Source organism: Equus quagga, chromosome 2, assembly GCF_021613505.1.
Source record: "Equus quagga isolate Etosha38 chromosome 2, UCLA_HA_Equagga_1.0, whole genome shotgun sequence".
NCBI classification, from domain to species: domain Eukaryota; kingdom Metazoa; phylum Chordata; class Mammalia; order Perissodactyla; family Equidae; genus Equus; species Equus quagga.
The window spans coordinates 46243672-46257441 of record NC_060268.1 but is presented as its reverse complement, the minus strand read 5'-3'; the positions used below and the strand labels follow the sequence as shown (position 1 = coordinate 46257441).

The window sequence follows — 13770 nt, the reverse complement described above, 5'->3', positions numbered from 1 at the left end:
CCATTTTCCAAAGATAACTTCATGGAGCTAAACCAAAATAACTTTTGTTGAAGTGGCTCTGTGCACTTAAGAATGTGACTTGAAAATATTTAATTGATTAGATAACTTAGCCAAGACACTGTAAGTCCCTTAGACTAATTGTAGAACATGAAAAGTTGTCACTTTACAGTTCAAAACCCATCCTTTCATCTTCTGGCTGCGAGTCCACTAGCAGCGACATCTTTTAGAAACACCTTTAGAATTTTACTTTTATTCAGAGCGTTTTTATTGACTTCATCTATAGCAACTGAGTCCCTGATGTAAATGATAAATTTTAAACTCCTCTATCCCTTTTAATACATCACTTTGTAAAAATGGGGTTTGTAATGCAGTTCACTTTGCCTGACTCAATCCCCTTTTATCTTAATCCTAACAATTTTACTACTCTTGATAGAATAAGGCTGGGTGTTAAGTTATATCTTATTTTGACTCCCAGCTCTGAGAATCCTAAGTGCTATATGCAGTTCTGGGTCAAGTTGAAGGAAGAGTGGAATCAAGTCGTGAGGCAACAGGAAAAGTAAACTGAATATGAAGTCAATGCAGTGGGGTAAAGAGTGCGTGTATCAAGTCTGCAGCGCTACTGTCCTAGGTTTGATAATATAAAATTAAAGACAGAACACTTACAACGTTTTAAATGATTTTTCTCATTAAGATTTTAATGTAGGTGTAAATGAAAATTCTCATTTTAAAAAATTAAAGAAAAGTTTCCATTTATTTTTTTAGAGTAAAGATTTAGTGCACAAATACAGCCCAAAGCTAACAGAAAAATAGCTTTGCCCTGTCATTTCCCTAAGAAAGCACTGTAGTTACTCATAGGCCAAAAGAAAAAAAAAAAAGCAATCCTCTGAGTTCTAGGCTTCACAAAAGGACCACATATTATACTATGTACATCGATTTGATGTGCAAGTGTGCAATAAATATATACACATACATTCCTATCTGCTTTACATCATTCTACAGTATTCATAGGATCAAGCTGGGATTTAGAAATGTGAAAAGGCCATAACAGTGAAAAGGAAAATAAAGGATACAATGGTTTCTACACCAGTAGAATAATAATGCTTAGCTAGTTATTTTAACTTTGGAGCAAACTAAAAAACTTGTTTTGAATTAAATGGTACCTGTAAGGAATGCTTACTGCAATACTTGTTAAATGTCATTAGTCAGTTTTTTGATAATAGCACTGACCTGAAATATATGGTGATAGTAACACAACTCCCACTGTCCTAGAATTCCTCTAAATGGCCAGCTATAGCCATCCAGTATCTTTATAAGCATTTCAGGAGTTGTGTCACTCAGCCTTTTAAAAGATAACTAGCTTATAACCTGCTTCTCCTTATGTGGCTACATCAATTGCTCGTGGTCCCAATGAAGTATAAAAGAGGATATAAGCTGCTGAAGATTTCACAGAAGAAACGGCGATATCAGACACTTCGTGATCATCAAATTTAAACCACCGCTGTCTTGCTGCATTTTTACAGTAGGCAGTGTAGTGGCCTCCGTCCAGTCCACCGTAGTGATTCTGTGTCAAACAAGACAGAAAATTAGTGCAAATTGAATTATTTAAAATCTATCTCTAATTTCAAAGCTTTACATTGTTCTTCCTTTCCTAAGAGGTAAGGAACCACTTGAAACTCTTGTTTTTTTAGTTTGTGTCAAAAGAAAAAGTATTTAGTTCAATAAGATACTTACTGAAACAGAAAACAAGTTGTATTTCTTCAAATTGTTCTTTGGACCAATAACATACTGTGACAAGTCAAGATTTTCTAATGGGAAGTCCACAGATGTCTGTAATTTCTGCTTCCATCTGCCATCGTAGGAGAAACTATAGAGCAAAATATTATAGCAATTATACTGACAGACCAAAGACATCAGAATGAACTCTAATTCATTCATTAACAATCTAGATTTTTTAGCCAGAATCATAAAATCCATTTCAAACACACACTCAGAATTTTTGTAGTGCAGGGACCTGTTAAAGACATTTGGTTTCATTTCCATTTTACAAATGAGGAAACTGAGGCACACAGACATAACATGACTTGCCCAAGGTCAAACACCTAGAGTGGTGGAGGCAGGGCCACACCTTGGTCCCTTTATCCTTAAGCCAGTTAGAACTGTTAGATGAATCTTCTACAGAGATAGAAAGTTCTGAAAAGCCATATTTATAATGCTAAGCACCACAAAGTATGGAGGAAAGACTGAGGACAGCTGCTTGAGATTTAAACTTATATGTCTGGGGAAAATACAGCTGGAAACTGCAAGCATGAAGACTAGTGACTGAAAGAATGGCACTCCATTATCCTGGCACACTCTGCTGCTTTAAACACCAAAATACTGGTATTTTAGTTGGTGTATTATGGTTATTTCAGAATTATCTTTTAAAAATTGAATTCTGAACCATTTATATTTTTAGATAGTCTCCAAGAGCAATATGCAGCATTAAAAATTTTAACAGAACAAATGTGTAATCATTTATAGAATGTTTATACCTTCACAATCCTCAAGAAGAAGAAAAGGACAACAGATATAATAAGCTTTTGTTTGGTTTACACAAGAGGAATTTGAACATGTCAATGTTGAAATTAACATAAGTAACTGCCTAAGAATCTCCAATAACACAAGATGAAACAAATTAAAATAGAAATGCTTTCTTTGAAACAAAAACTACAGCTCTCAATAAAAAGATGAAACTTCCTTTTAAAAAGGTTTTCAAAAAAATGACTCCAAGTTATCGCTCCACAGATAGATTACAAATAGACGAAAGAATCAGAGCAAAAATCCTGGGATGCGTTTCACAACTTCACCATTAGTCCTTCTACCACTACAGGGCTAGATCTTTTTCATCAGCTGGAAAAATCTGGACAAAAACATGTCTGCATTCAACAATGGCATTGCGGCCATACCTCTGAAGGTGGGTGGCCTGGATCCCCAGGAGGCAGTGGAACTAGGTGAGCACATCCCTTCCTCTCCCTGGTGGCAGCAAGCCAGGTCATGGATCCTCACAGAGGGGCCGGCCCAGTGCTACTGTAAGTGGACGTGGGGCAGCCTGGCCTGTGTGTGAACGCTTTCAGAGTGGCAGCCCGGCCTGCAGGAGTGCTCAATGAACCACAGCGGCCCTGCCTGTGGGAACGCTCTCCAGCAAGTGGCGGCAGCTCAGTCCCAGCATAAGTGCCCCACCCAACAAGCGCAGTAGCTCAGCTGAACCACCTGCGAATGCAGCAGCCCTGCCTGTGTGAACACAACCTGCTAAGTGGCTGTCGCCAGCCCATGCAAACAGAGAGCGGTGCTACCAGCACAGCTACCAGCAGATGGCATGAGATCAGAAAACACAGCTCCTGTCATCCCCTGGCCCCCAGTGGTGGCAGGTGGAACCTGTGACCTGATACTACCACAAGTGCATCAGCAAAGGACCAACTCATCAAACACTATGAAGAGCAACAGTAACACTTCCCAGCAGAAGGAAAAAGACAAGTCTCCAGAAACCCATCCTGAAGTCACAGAAGTTTACAGTCTAAATGACAGCAAATTCAAAATAGTTGTTATAAAGAAACTCAATGAGTTACAAGAAAACTCAGACAGTTCAATGAGCTCAATAACATTAGGAATACTTCATCAGAGATTGAAGCTCTAGAAAAAAACCAAACAGAAATTCTGGAGATGAACAAGAAAATTAATGAGATAAAAAATAAGGTAGAAACCATAAAAAACAGAGCTGTTTGGAGGACAGAATTAGTGAATTAGAAGACAGAAATACAGAAATGCTTCAAGTGGAGAAGGAGAGAGAACTAAGATTTAAAAAAAATGAAGAAATTCTTCAAGAAATATCTGACTCAATTAGGAAAAGCAACATAAAGATTATAGGTATTCCAGGAGGAGAAAAGAGGGAGAAAGGGGCAGAGAGCTTGATCAAAGAAATAAGCGCTGAGAAGTTCCCAAACCTGGGGAAGGAACTGGACTTACAAGTACATGAAACCATGAACTCCTATTTACATCAATGCAAGAAGATCATCTCCAAGGCATATAATATTAAAACTGGCAGGAGTCTATGACAAAGAAAAAATATTAAGGGCAGCAAGGCAGAAGAAAATAACCTACAAAGGAACCCCATCAGGCTTTCAGTGGATTTCTTGGCAGACACCTTACAGGCTAGGAGACAGTGGAATGATATATTCAAAATACTGAAAGACAAAAATTTTCAGCAAAGAATATTCTATTCACTGAAAGTATCTTTCAGATACAACAGAGAAATAAAAGCTTTCCCAGATAAACAAAAGCTGACAAGTTCATCACCACTAGACCTCCCTTCCAAGAAATGATGAAGGAAGCCCTCCTACTTACTCACAATACAAAAAAGAATAATTTGTGACAACAATAACTCAGAAGGGGAAGAGGAAAGGGATGGAACGTGCTTAGGCTAATGGAGATAAGAGACTATCAGAAAATGGACTGTTTCATCTATGAGATCTTTTATACAAACCTCCTGGTAACCACTAAACAAAAAATCAGAGCAGAGCCACAAACCATAAATAAAGAGAAAACTGGGAAAAGTGTCACAGAAAACCACCATACTTAAATGGCAGTCAGAAATACAAGGGAAAAGAAACAATCAAAATATAGAACAACCAGAAAACGAGAGAGAGAATGGCAGTAGTAAGCCCTTATATATTAAAAATCACTCTAATTGTAAATGGATTGAATTCTCCAATCAAAAGACACAGAGTGGCTGGACAGATTAAAAAACAAGATTGAAATCATCCCAACCATCTTTTCTGACCACAACGCTGTGAAGCTAGAAATCAACTACAAGAAAAAAGTTGGGAAATATGTGGAGATTAAACAATAGGCTATTGAACAACCACTGGATCAATGAAGAAATCAAAGGTGAAATAAAAAAATACCTGGAGACAAATGAAAATGAAAACAGAACATATCAACTCTTACAGGATGAGGCAAAAGTGGTACTAAGAGAGAAATTTATAGCAATACATGCCTACCTCAACAAACAAGAAAAATCTCAAATAAATAATCTTAAACTACAGCTAATAGAACCAGAAAAAGAAGAGCAAAGCCCAAAGTCAGCAGGAGGGAAATAATAAGAATTACAGCAAAAATAAATGAAATAGAGATTAAAAAAACAATAGAAAGATCAGTGAAACTAAGACCTGGTTCTTTGAGAAGATAAAATTAACAAACCTTAGCTGGACTAAGAGAGAAGGCACAAAGAAATAAAACTAAAAATGAAAGAGGAGAAATTACAATAGATACCACAGAAATACAAAGGATTATAAGATAATACTATGAAAAACTATATGCTAACAAATAGGGTAACCTAGAAGAAATGGATAAATTCTTAGACTCATACAACCTCCCAAAACTGAACCAAGAAATAAAGAATCTGAATAGATCATACACAAGTTAAGAGATACAAACAGCAGTCAAAAACCTCCCAAAAAACAAAAGTCCAGGACTAAATGGCTTCTCTGGAGAATTCTAGCAAACATTCAAAGAAGACTTAATACCTATTCTTCTCAAACTATTCCAAAAACTGAAGAAGCTGGAACACTTCCTAACTCAATCTATGAGGCCAACATCACCCTGATACCAAAGCCAGACAAGGACAACACAAAGAAGGAAAATTAGAAGCCAATATTGCTAACGAACATAGATGGAGAATTCCTCAACAAAATATCGTCAAATCAAATACAGCAATATATTAAAGGGATCACACACCACGACCAAGTGAGATTTACACCATGATGCAGGGATGGTTCAACACCTGCAAATCAATCAATGTCATAAACCACATTAATGAACGAGGAATAAAAATCACATGAGCTGCAGAGAAAGTTATCTGACAAGATCCAACATCCATTTATGACAAAAACGCTCAATAAAATGGGCATAGAAGGAAAGTACCTCAACATAATAAAGGCCATACATGACAAACACACAGACAACATCATACTTAATGGTGAAAAACTGAAAGCCCTTCCTCTGAGAACAGGAACAAGACAAGGGTGCCCACTCTCGCCACTCCTATTCAACACAGTACTGGAGGTTTTGGCCAGAGAAATTAGGCAAGAAAAATAAATAAAAGGAATCCAAATTGGAAAGGAAGACAGAAACTCTCGCTGTTTGTGGACATCATTCTGTTATAGAAAACCCTAAAGAATCCATCACAAAACTATTGGAAATAACCAACAAGTACAGCAAAGTTGCAGGGTACAAAATCAACATCAAAAAATCACTTGCAATTCTATACACTAATAACAAACTGGCAGAAAGAGAAGTCAAGAATACAATCCCATTTACAATCGCAACAAAAAGAATAAAATATCTAGGAATAAATTTAACCAAGGAAGTGAAAGATCTATACACTGAAAACTGTAAGACATTACTGAAAGAAATCAAAGATGACATAAAGAAATAGAAAGATTCCATGCTCATGGATTGGAAAAATAAACCCAGTCAAAATCTCATATTGCCTAAAGCAATCTACAGATTCAATGTAATTCCAATCAGAATCCCAGTGACATTCTTCATGGAAATAGAATAAACAATCCTAAAATTTATATGGAAAAACAAAAGACCCCAAAGAGCTACAGCAATCCTGAAAAAAAAGAACAAAGCTGGAGGCATCAGCATCTCTGACTTCAAAAGACACTACCAAAGCCATAGTAATCAAAACAGCATGGTACTGGCACAAAAATAGACACACAGATCGAAAGAACAGAATTGAGAGCCCAGAAATAAAACCACACATCTATGGTCAGTTAACCTCTGACAAAGGAGCCAAGAACATACAATGGAGAAAGGAAAGTCTCTTCAATAAATGATGTTGGGAAAACTGGACAGCCTTGTGCAAAAAATGAAAGCAGACTATTATCTTACACCATACACAAAAACTAACTCAAAATGGATTAAAGACTTGAAGGTAAGACCTGAAACCATAAAACTCCTCGAAGAAAATGTAGGCAGTACGCTCTTTGACATTGGTCTTAGCAGCATCTTTTCGAATACCATGTCTACTCGGGCAAGGGAAGTAAAAGAAAAAATTAACAAATGGGACTACATCAGACTGAAAAAGCTTCTGCAAGGCAAAGGAAACCATGAACAAAACAAAAAGACAACCCACCAACTGGGAGAAAATATTTGCAAATCATATATCTGACAAGGGGTCAATTTCCAAAATGTATAAAGAACTCATACAACTCAAAAAAACTCCAAAAAATCCAATCAAAAAATGGGCAGAAAGTATGAAGACATTTTTCCAAAGACATACAGATGGCCACCAGGCACATGAAAAGATGTTCAACATCACTAATCCTTAAAGAAATGCAAATCAAAATTACAATGAGGTGTCACCTTGTACCTGTCAGAATGGCTATAATTAACAAGACAAAAAATAAATGTTGGAGAGGATGTGGAGAAAAGGGAACCCTCATAAACTGCTGGTGGGAGGGCAAACTGGTGCAGCCACTAAAGAAAACAGTATGGAGATTCCTCAAAAAATTAAAAATAGAAATACCATATGACCCAGCTATCCCAGCACAAGGTATTTATCCAAAGAACTTGAAATCAACAATACAAAGAGACTTATGCACCCCTATGTTCATTGCAGCATTATTCACAATAGCCAAGACATGAAAGCAACCCAAGTGCCCATCAATGGATGAATGGATAAAGAAGATGTGGTATATATACAATGGAATACTATTCAGCCATAAAAAGATGAAATTCTCCCATGTGCAACAACATGGATGGACCCTGAGGGTATTATGTTAAGCAAAATAAACCAGACAGAGAAATACAAACACTGATTTCACTCATGTGGAAGATAAACACATAAATAAGGAGAACCACAGGGGAAGGAGGTGAGGAGCGGGTGAGAAGGGTAAAGGGGCACATATACATGGTGATGGATAAAAACTAGATACTGGTGGTGAGCATGATGTAGTCTATACAGAAACTGATATATGACAATGTCCACCTGAAATTACACAATGTTATAAACCATTATGACCTTAATAAAATGACTAAAAAAAAAGAATTAACAAAAAATCCTACTTTATTTTCAGCACAGGATTAAATCCTATGTTTAGTTCATTGTTTGAATGATAAATTTTATCTGCTAATAATTTGTGTTAGAGTTATACCGTATAACATTATTTTTATACATTTTCACTTGATATTTGCAATGATTTAAATTTTTTATATTTGAAATGCAATCATTTAGTTTCATTGATTTTTCAAGATGGAATTACATGAAAGAGTGGTGTTGTCATCTGTTCTTGCAAACACGAAGGTGAACTGGATTTCTGCCTTATTTCCCTAGAGACACCCTAACCAGGTAGTCTTCCTTTGTTATGCACCCTTAGCAGGCAGTACAAGGAAGTGACTAAAGGAAATTTCTTCATCTACATTGTACGAAATAGGTAGAAAAATATGTCCCCTTTACCGTTTCAGATGCACTAAAAGGACAGGTGGCAACTTCCAGATTTCTATCTTTTTTAGAGAGTCCCGCCGAGCTCTGCAATGACTGCAGTAGAACCTGTTGTTATCTGTGAGTTTTTCTTCTTTGGAAAATAACCTAAGGCAATCCTGGAAGCAAAAGCAAGCAGCAGGTACTCATTAAGTCATTTCTTCCACACTGTAGCATTGAGCATCTATGCAGTAAGTGACTCTGCCAGGTGTGAGGGCTACAACAGTAAACTAGAACAAAAGTTCCTGCCCTCACCAAGTTTATAATCTAGGGAGGAACGCAGACAGGAGAGCCAACGGTGACAGCAGAGCGTGGTGAGCAGTACTGCGTGTCCTGAGAGCTCACATGAACGCCCTGGCGGCTCAGGGAAGTCTTGCTGGAAGAAATGATATTCTCGAGGAAGCTAGGACTAAAGCTATCAACAAGCTATTGAAATCACATTACTGTTGTGTGGAAAACAGCATATTTCCCTCCTATCCCCATGTAGAGCAAACTCTTATAAAAAGTGGACCTATATTAAAGTCAATATACAATTTTCGAAATCAACTTATAAAACTTCTTCAAAATACAAATTTTAAAAAACATATTATCAACTCTGAAAGAATATTTAATAGGAAAGTATCCTTAAAAAGGGAAAATTTTTTTTAAATTGCTGAATAAAAGCACATTTGTATATGCACATAGACAGCATTTTAACTCAACAAATCATTTCCTCTCAATCTTAAACTTACCTGTAATGTACATTTACTCGTGGATGCTAGGGGTAGAGACAAATACATGAAAGCCTCAAATGTCCTAGACTTTTTGTGACAGGTGAGGCACTGTACTGTGGATTTGAATTGACCCTGAAAAAGTGCAACAATAATAGATTCATTGAGCTGCTTGTGTTTCTGCCAAGCATGTTCTGCAGCTTTAAAGTCATCGAGATGATCATTATTTTCTTCTTTATGTCTCTTCCGATTATCAGCCTAGAAACAAGATTATTTAAACTCTACATTAATATCTCAAAGTCAACGTTTAAATATAAAATTGAAACACTGTTAAATGTGTACAAACAAAATGTGTACAAACACTCTGCAAATTTAGAAACACTTCTGGCTCTTTTCATAAAGGAATTCTAATCTTGTTAAGTGCTACAAAAAAATTCTAGCCAAAAAAACTTCCCCCAAAAAACCAAAACCCCACTTTATTAAAAGAGTGTGACTTGTTAGAATTTCTTAATAAAGTTTATTTAAAAAGCTGAGAAGACTGGTTTTGAATAAGATATCCCACATATAGCTGGTTGTTAGGGCTACAACTAGACAGATGTTTTTTTACCGTCCTAGTCTCATGGATGGACACACACATATATATGTACATAAAATATATGTATGTGTGTATATATGTGTATATATATATGTTCAGTGGTAAGAATGGTGATCCCAAAGGTATCTGACAGAGAGAGGAGAGCTTGGTGCTAAAAACAAGCCATAGTATACAAAGGGAGACTGGTCATTTATGCACAAATACATGCTTCAACAGTAACTTTTCTCATGAGTCATCTGGTTACACACAGTAATTCTTATTTCAGAAAAAGGAATTAAGAATAGGATATAGTATAATATACACATAATATAATAAATATATAAAATATGCAATAATATATAATATAGAAATATAATGAACACAAATAAAGATGTTCAGGCTGTCTATAGCTCATCTTTGAGAAAATCATGTTTATGATTTCACTGTCACATACATGTGGGTCACAAATACAATTATCTCCAACAACTATTTTAACATTTACAAATCTCTCACAACGCCACCTGTTAACATTTTAGTGAGTAAATACAAATTGAATTTACTTCTTTTCAAATATTAGACATACATTTGTTTTATTGTCTGATGCCTTGGCACAACTACAATTTTAAATTGCTACAAAAGCAATTATAGTGTGGAGCAACCCTAAAGAGCCTTTGAGACTCAGAAAAATCGAATTTCTTACTTTATTTAGATCTTCATGGAGACCATCCATTAGGAACAGAAGCAGTTCTTGTGAATCTTGCTGGCTGTATCCTGCAAACTGGTCATTGATCTTCCCAATGGTGATTTTAAAGTCTTTAGGACTGATATACCTGTACTGTCCCGTCCACAGAGCTTTCATGATGATGCCAAATTCTTCTGCCACTTCACCTTTATGCCCCAACAAATTTGACCTTTGCAAATAAAAGTGAAGTTAGAAAAAAAAGCAATAGAGGAAAATTTAAGAAGTCAAGGCACAGTGGGTTCTTGATGTCAACATTAAACTATTCACATACTGTAATCCTACACTAAAATACTTACTTAGTCACAGGTTTATTGCCAAATACTCATCTGAATCTTACTTTGATCACACCCCTTCAACCTGCTTCTTTTTGGCTGCTGGCCCCGCAGCCAAATAGGCTCCAGTTCTTGACAGGGAGGTTCTGCCCCCTGCACTGCTCCCTTCCTGTCTGTCCTTTACCAGCCAGAGGAGGCTTTCCTCTACATTCTCCTTTCCTAATTTGACTTCTCTGGAGCTGGGTGGTAAGGAAGTGTGGTTAGATTACCCTTTTAATATTATATTGTAAAAAGTAGGAAATTTACCTGTTAATATCATCCTGGTAACAGTTTCGGTTGAAATAATCAGCCAAATGTGGAGCATTACACAAGCACTGCAGGATTGAGTTCATGTAACAAGTATTTCCTAAATTACGAAGTCCAGTGAGAGCTGGTCCAGATCCTCCAAACACAGGATTGAGGTTCCGAATTTGAGAAGCAGAAAGCCTTGTGATTTCAGCTTTAGGGTAGCCTGTTGGCCTGAGGAAGAAAAAGCAGACAAGATGTCTCAAAAGCGAACAAGATGTCTCAAGAGGCAAAGCATCTGAAAGTAAGGTTCATACTACAAATGGCAGCAAACTTCAGCATCTGCACCACAGGACAAAGTAATTTCGTAAATAGTTCACTTCTAAGGTGGTGGGTCTTTCAGTATCTAGGTAACACTCGTTATGTTCTGTGACCCTCCCAGGAAACAAAAACCTTTAACCTCTTATGTGGGTCCATGGTTCTTATAGACACCCTGAGACAGATTCTCTGGCTTCTCAAGAGGTAGAGTCTTCTAGTAGGGAAGGCTCTTTCAAACTCCTTTAAATAATTCTGGAAAGTTTAGCATTACTAAACTTGAACTCAACCAGAATGCCAAACAAGGAATCAAAAAAAAAACATATATTACCGTGGAGAAGATACTAAAGTAGGCAAAGGTTATTTGAGTACTATTACCTAAAGTCTAGAGCTGAGCTGACAAATATGGTAGCCAGTAGCCACAGGTGGCTATTTAAATATAAACAAAATTAAGAACCCAGCTCCTCAGTTACTCTAGCCACAATGTGAAATAGCCGCTACCATACTGGACAGCACAAATACAGAACATTTCCATTATCACAGATACAGAATGCTCCTATCAACATGTCTACTGAACAGCAATGGACTAGAGAATGGCTCCAATGCTTTTGTTATTTAGTGTATTTGATTAATATGTGAAACTTCTAGAAATGCTATAGCATTAAGAAAAATCTTAACTGATACGTCTTTCATTATTATTGATCCTAAGCATACTTCCACCCCTGAAAGGAACACTGAGAACACACTAAACTATATTTCAATCAGCTTTTCTTTATGCCTGCTCAGGTGCATGCACGCTTGTGCTCTTTCTTTACTAAATACATATAAAAATACCTGAACTGCATATGTGATAGTCTTTAAAACTCTGCCAAATTAACAAACTTCAGTAAGAATGATGAAGTCGGAAGGAATTAAGTTTCACCAGTTTTAATAGTGAGCCCTGAAATCTTTAACCAGAGCTACAAAATTAAAAAGATATCCTCCAACTAAGTCCTCACCTGGCAGGGTTACGTTCTCAGGAGGAAAATATACCAGCTACTTTCTCGAGTGCTACCAAAGTTGGAATTCTTTAGCAATTAAGAGAGTGTATATTATAAATAGAAAGACAAACCCATTTATTCATACTTCCATTTACTCCCCTCCCCAAAAAAGTAAAGATGAGAAGTGGTAAATAGACGTGAAAATTATCTCCTCATAACCCTATTAATCGTAAGCCAGGAGCATTAGCATATTCAAAAAGAGATAAAGCTGGGAATATACCTAAATGAGATACTGTCTTGGGAAACTTAAATGAACTTATTGATCACTAGTTGTGAACAGAAATGCACTGCAGGAAAAGAGAACAGAATAAGGATTAGGAGCCGACACACACTACAAGGCTTGTTATTTTAATACTTTTTGCTCCCACATTACTGACGGAGCTAAAAAAAGTTTGGAATTTGAGAGCTGTAACAAGATAAACTCAACAATCCTATAAATTATCGTCTTCAAAGGAAGATTTAGGGACCACAAGAGGTTTATGGAAAACTTCTAGGACGTCTATAGCATGCTGCCTTAAAATATAATAACATTTATACTTTTATATCTACATTAATACTTATAATCTTCTTTGATATATTTAAATTAGCACTTTGGAGAAAAACCAAGGACATTTAATCCATTCATTTCCTTTTTCCTCTGTGGTAAATAACAACAGCTGGCACAGCCATCCACAGAAATTTGACTCCCTGACATTAATAAGCTGATATGTTTCGAGCAGAAGTTTTCATATACAGCAGATTATTCAAGTTCTAGGAGTTAGGATAAACTTACTTGTTTTCCCGATTAACGGTTGGAGTCACTGCTGGCTTCCTCTTCTCTTCCTCTTGAATGGCCTGGGTTATGTCTGGGGAGGAGTAGGAGCGCTTCAGTTTGGATGGCTCCCTGTCCCGCTCTGCAGGAATCTGTGGCTTGGCTTTATGAGTTGGAGGAGTGGAAGGAGGTGCAGATGAAGGAGCCATTTCCGGTGGATACATATGAACAGTGTTGGTGGGTGAATGATAATAACGAAAAGTTCCAGTGATGGGGTCAAGAAACTTAGATGGGAAAGAAAAAAGAAAACAGGTCAAAAAACAAGGACCATTACATGAACAAGAAAAATCACTCACCAGGGCTGGCCCAGTGTTGTAGTGGTTAAGTTTGCGCACTCTCCTTCTGCAGGCCAGGGTTTGTGGGTCTGGATCCCAGGCATAGGCCTATACACTGCTCAGCAAGCCATGCTGTGGCAGCATCCCACATACAAAATAGAGGAAGACTGGCAAGAGATGTTAGCTCAGCCAATCTTCCTCACCAAAAAAAAAAAAAAAAAA

General features: G+C 36.9%; 1 protein-coding gene across 3 annotated transcripts in view; it reads right to left on the bottom strand.

The window, feature by feature from the left end:
* Window positions 1-697: 697 nt before the first annotated feature.
* Window positions 698-13770, bottom strand: part of USP8 (ubiquitin specific peptidase 8) — a 59240-nt gene continuing 46167 nt past the window's right edge. Inside the window, exons 12-18 of one of the 3 annotated variants that reach the window (XM_046654797.1) lie at window positions 13235-13497; window positions 11129-11341; window positions 10509-10719; window positions 9256-9492; window positions 8501-8643; window positions 1732-1864; window positions 698-1561 (exon numbers count right to left, since the gene is read on the bottom strand). In XM_046654797.1, coding sequence (XP_046510753.1) covers window positions 1376-1561; window positions 1732-1864; window positions 8501-8643; window positions 9256-9492; window positions 10509-10719; window positions 11129-11341; window positions 13235-13497 — 1386 coding nt within the window. In that variant the 3' untranslated portion in view covers window positions 698-1375. The remainder of the gene's footprint in view (window positions 1562-1731; window positions 1865-8500; window positions 8644-9255; window positions 9493-10508; window positions 10720-11128; window positions 11342-13234; window positions 13498-13770) is intronic. The other 2 variants (XM_046654796.1, XM_046654798.1) reach the window with 2 other exon arrangements.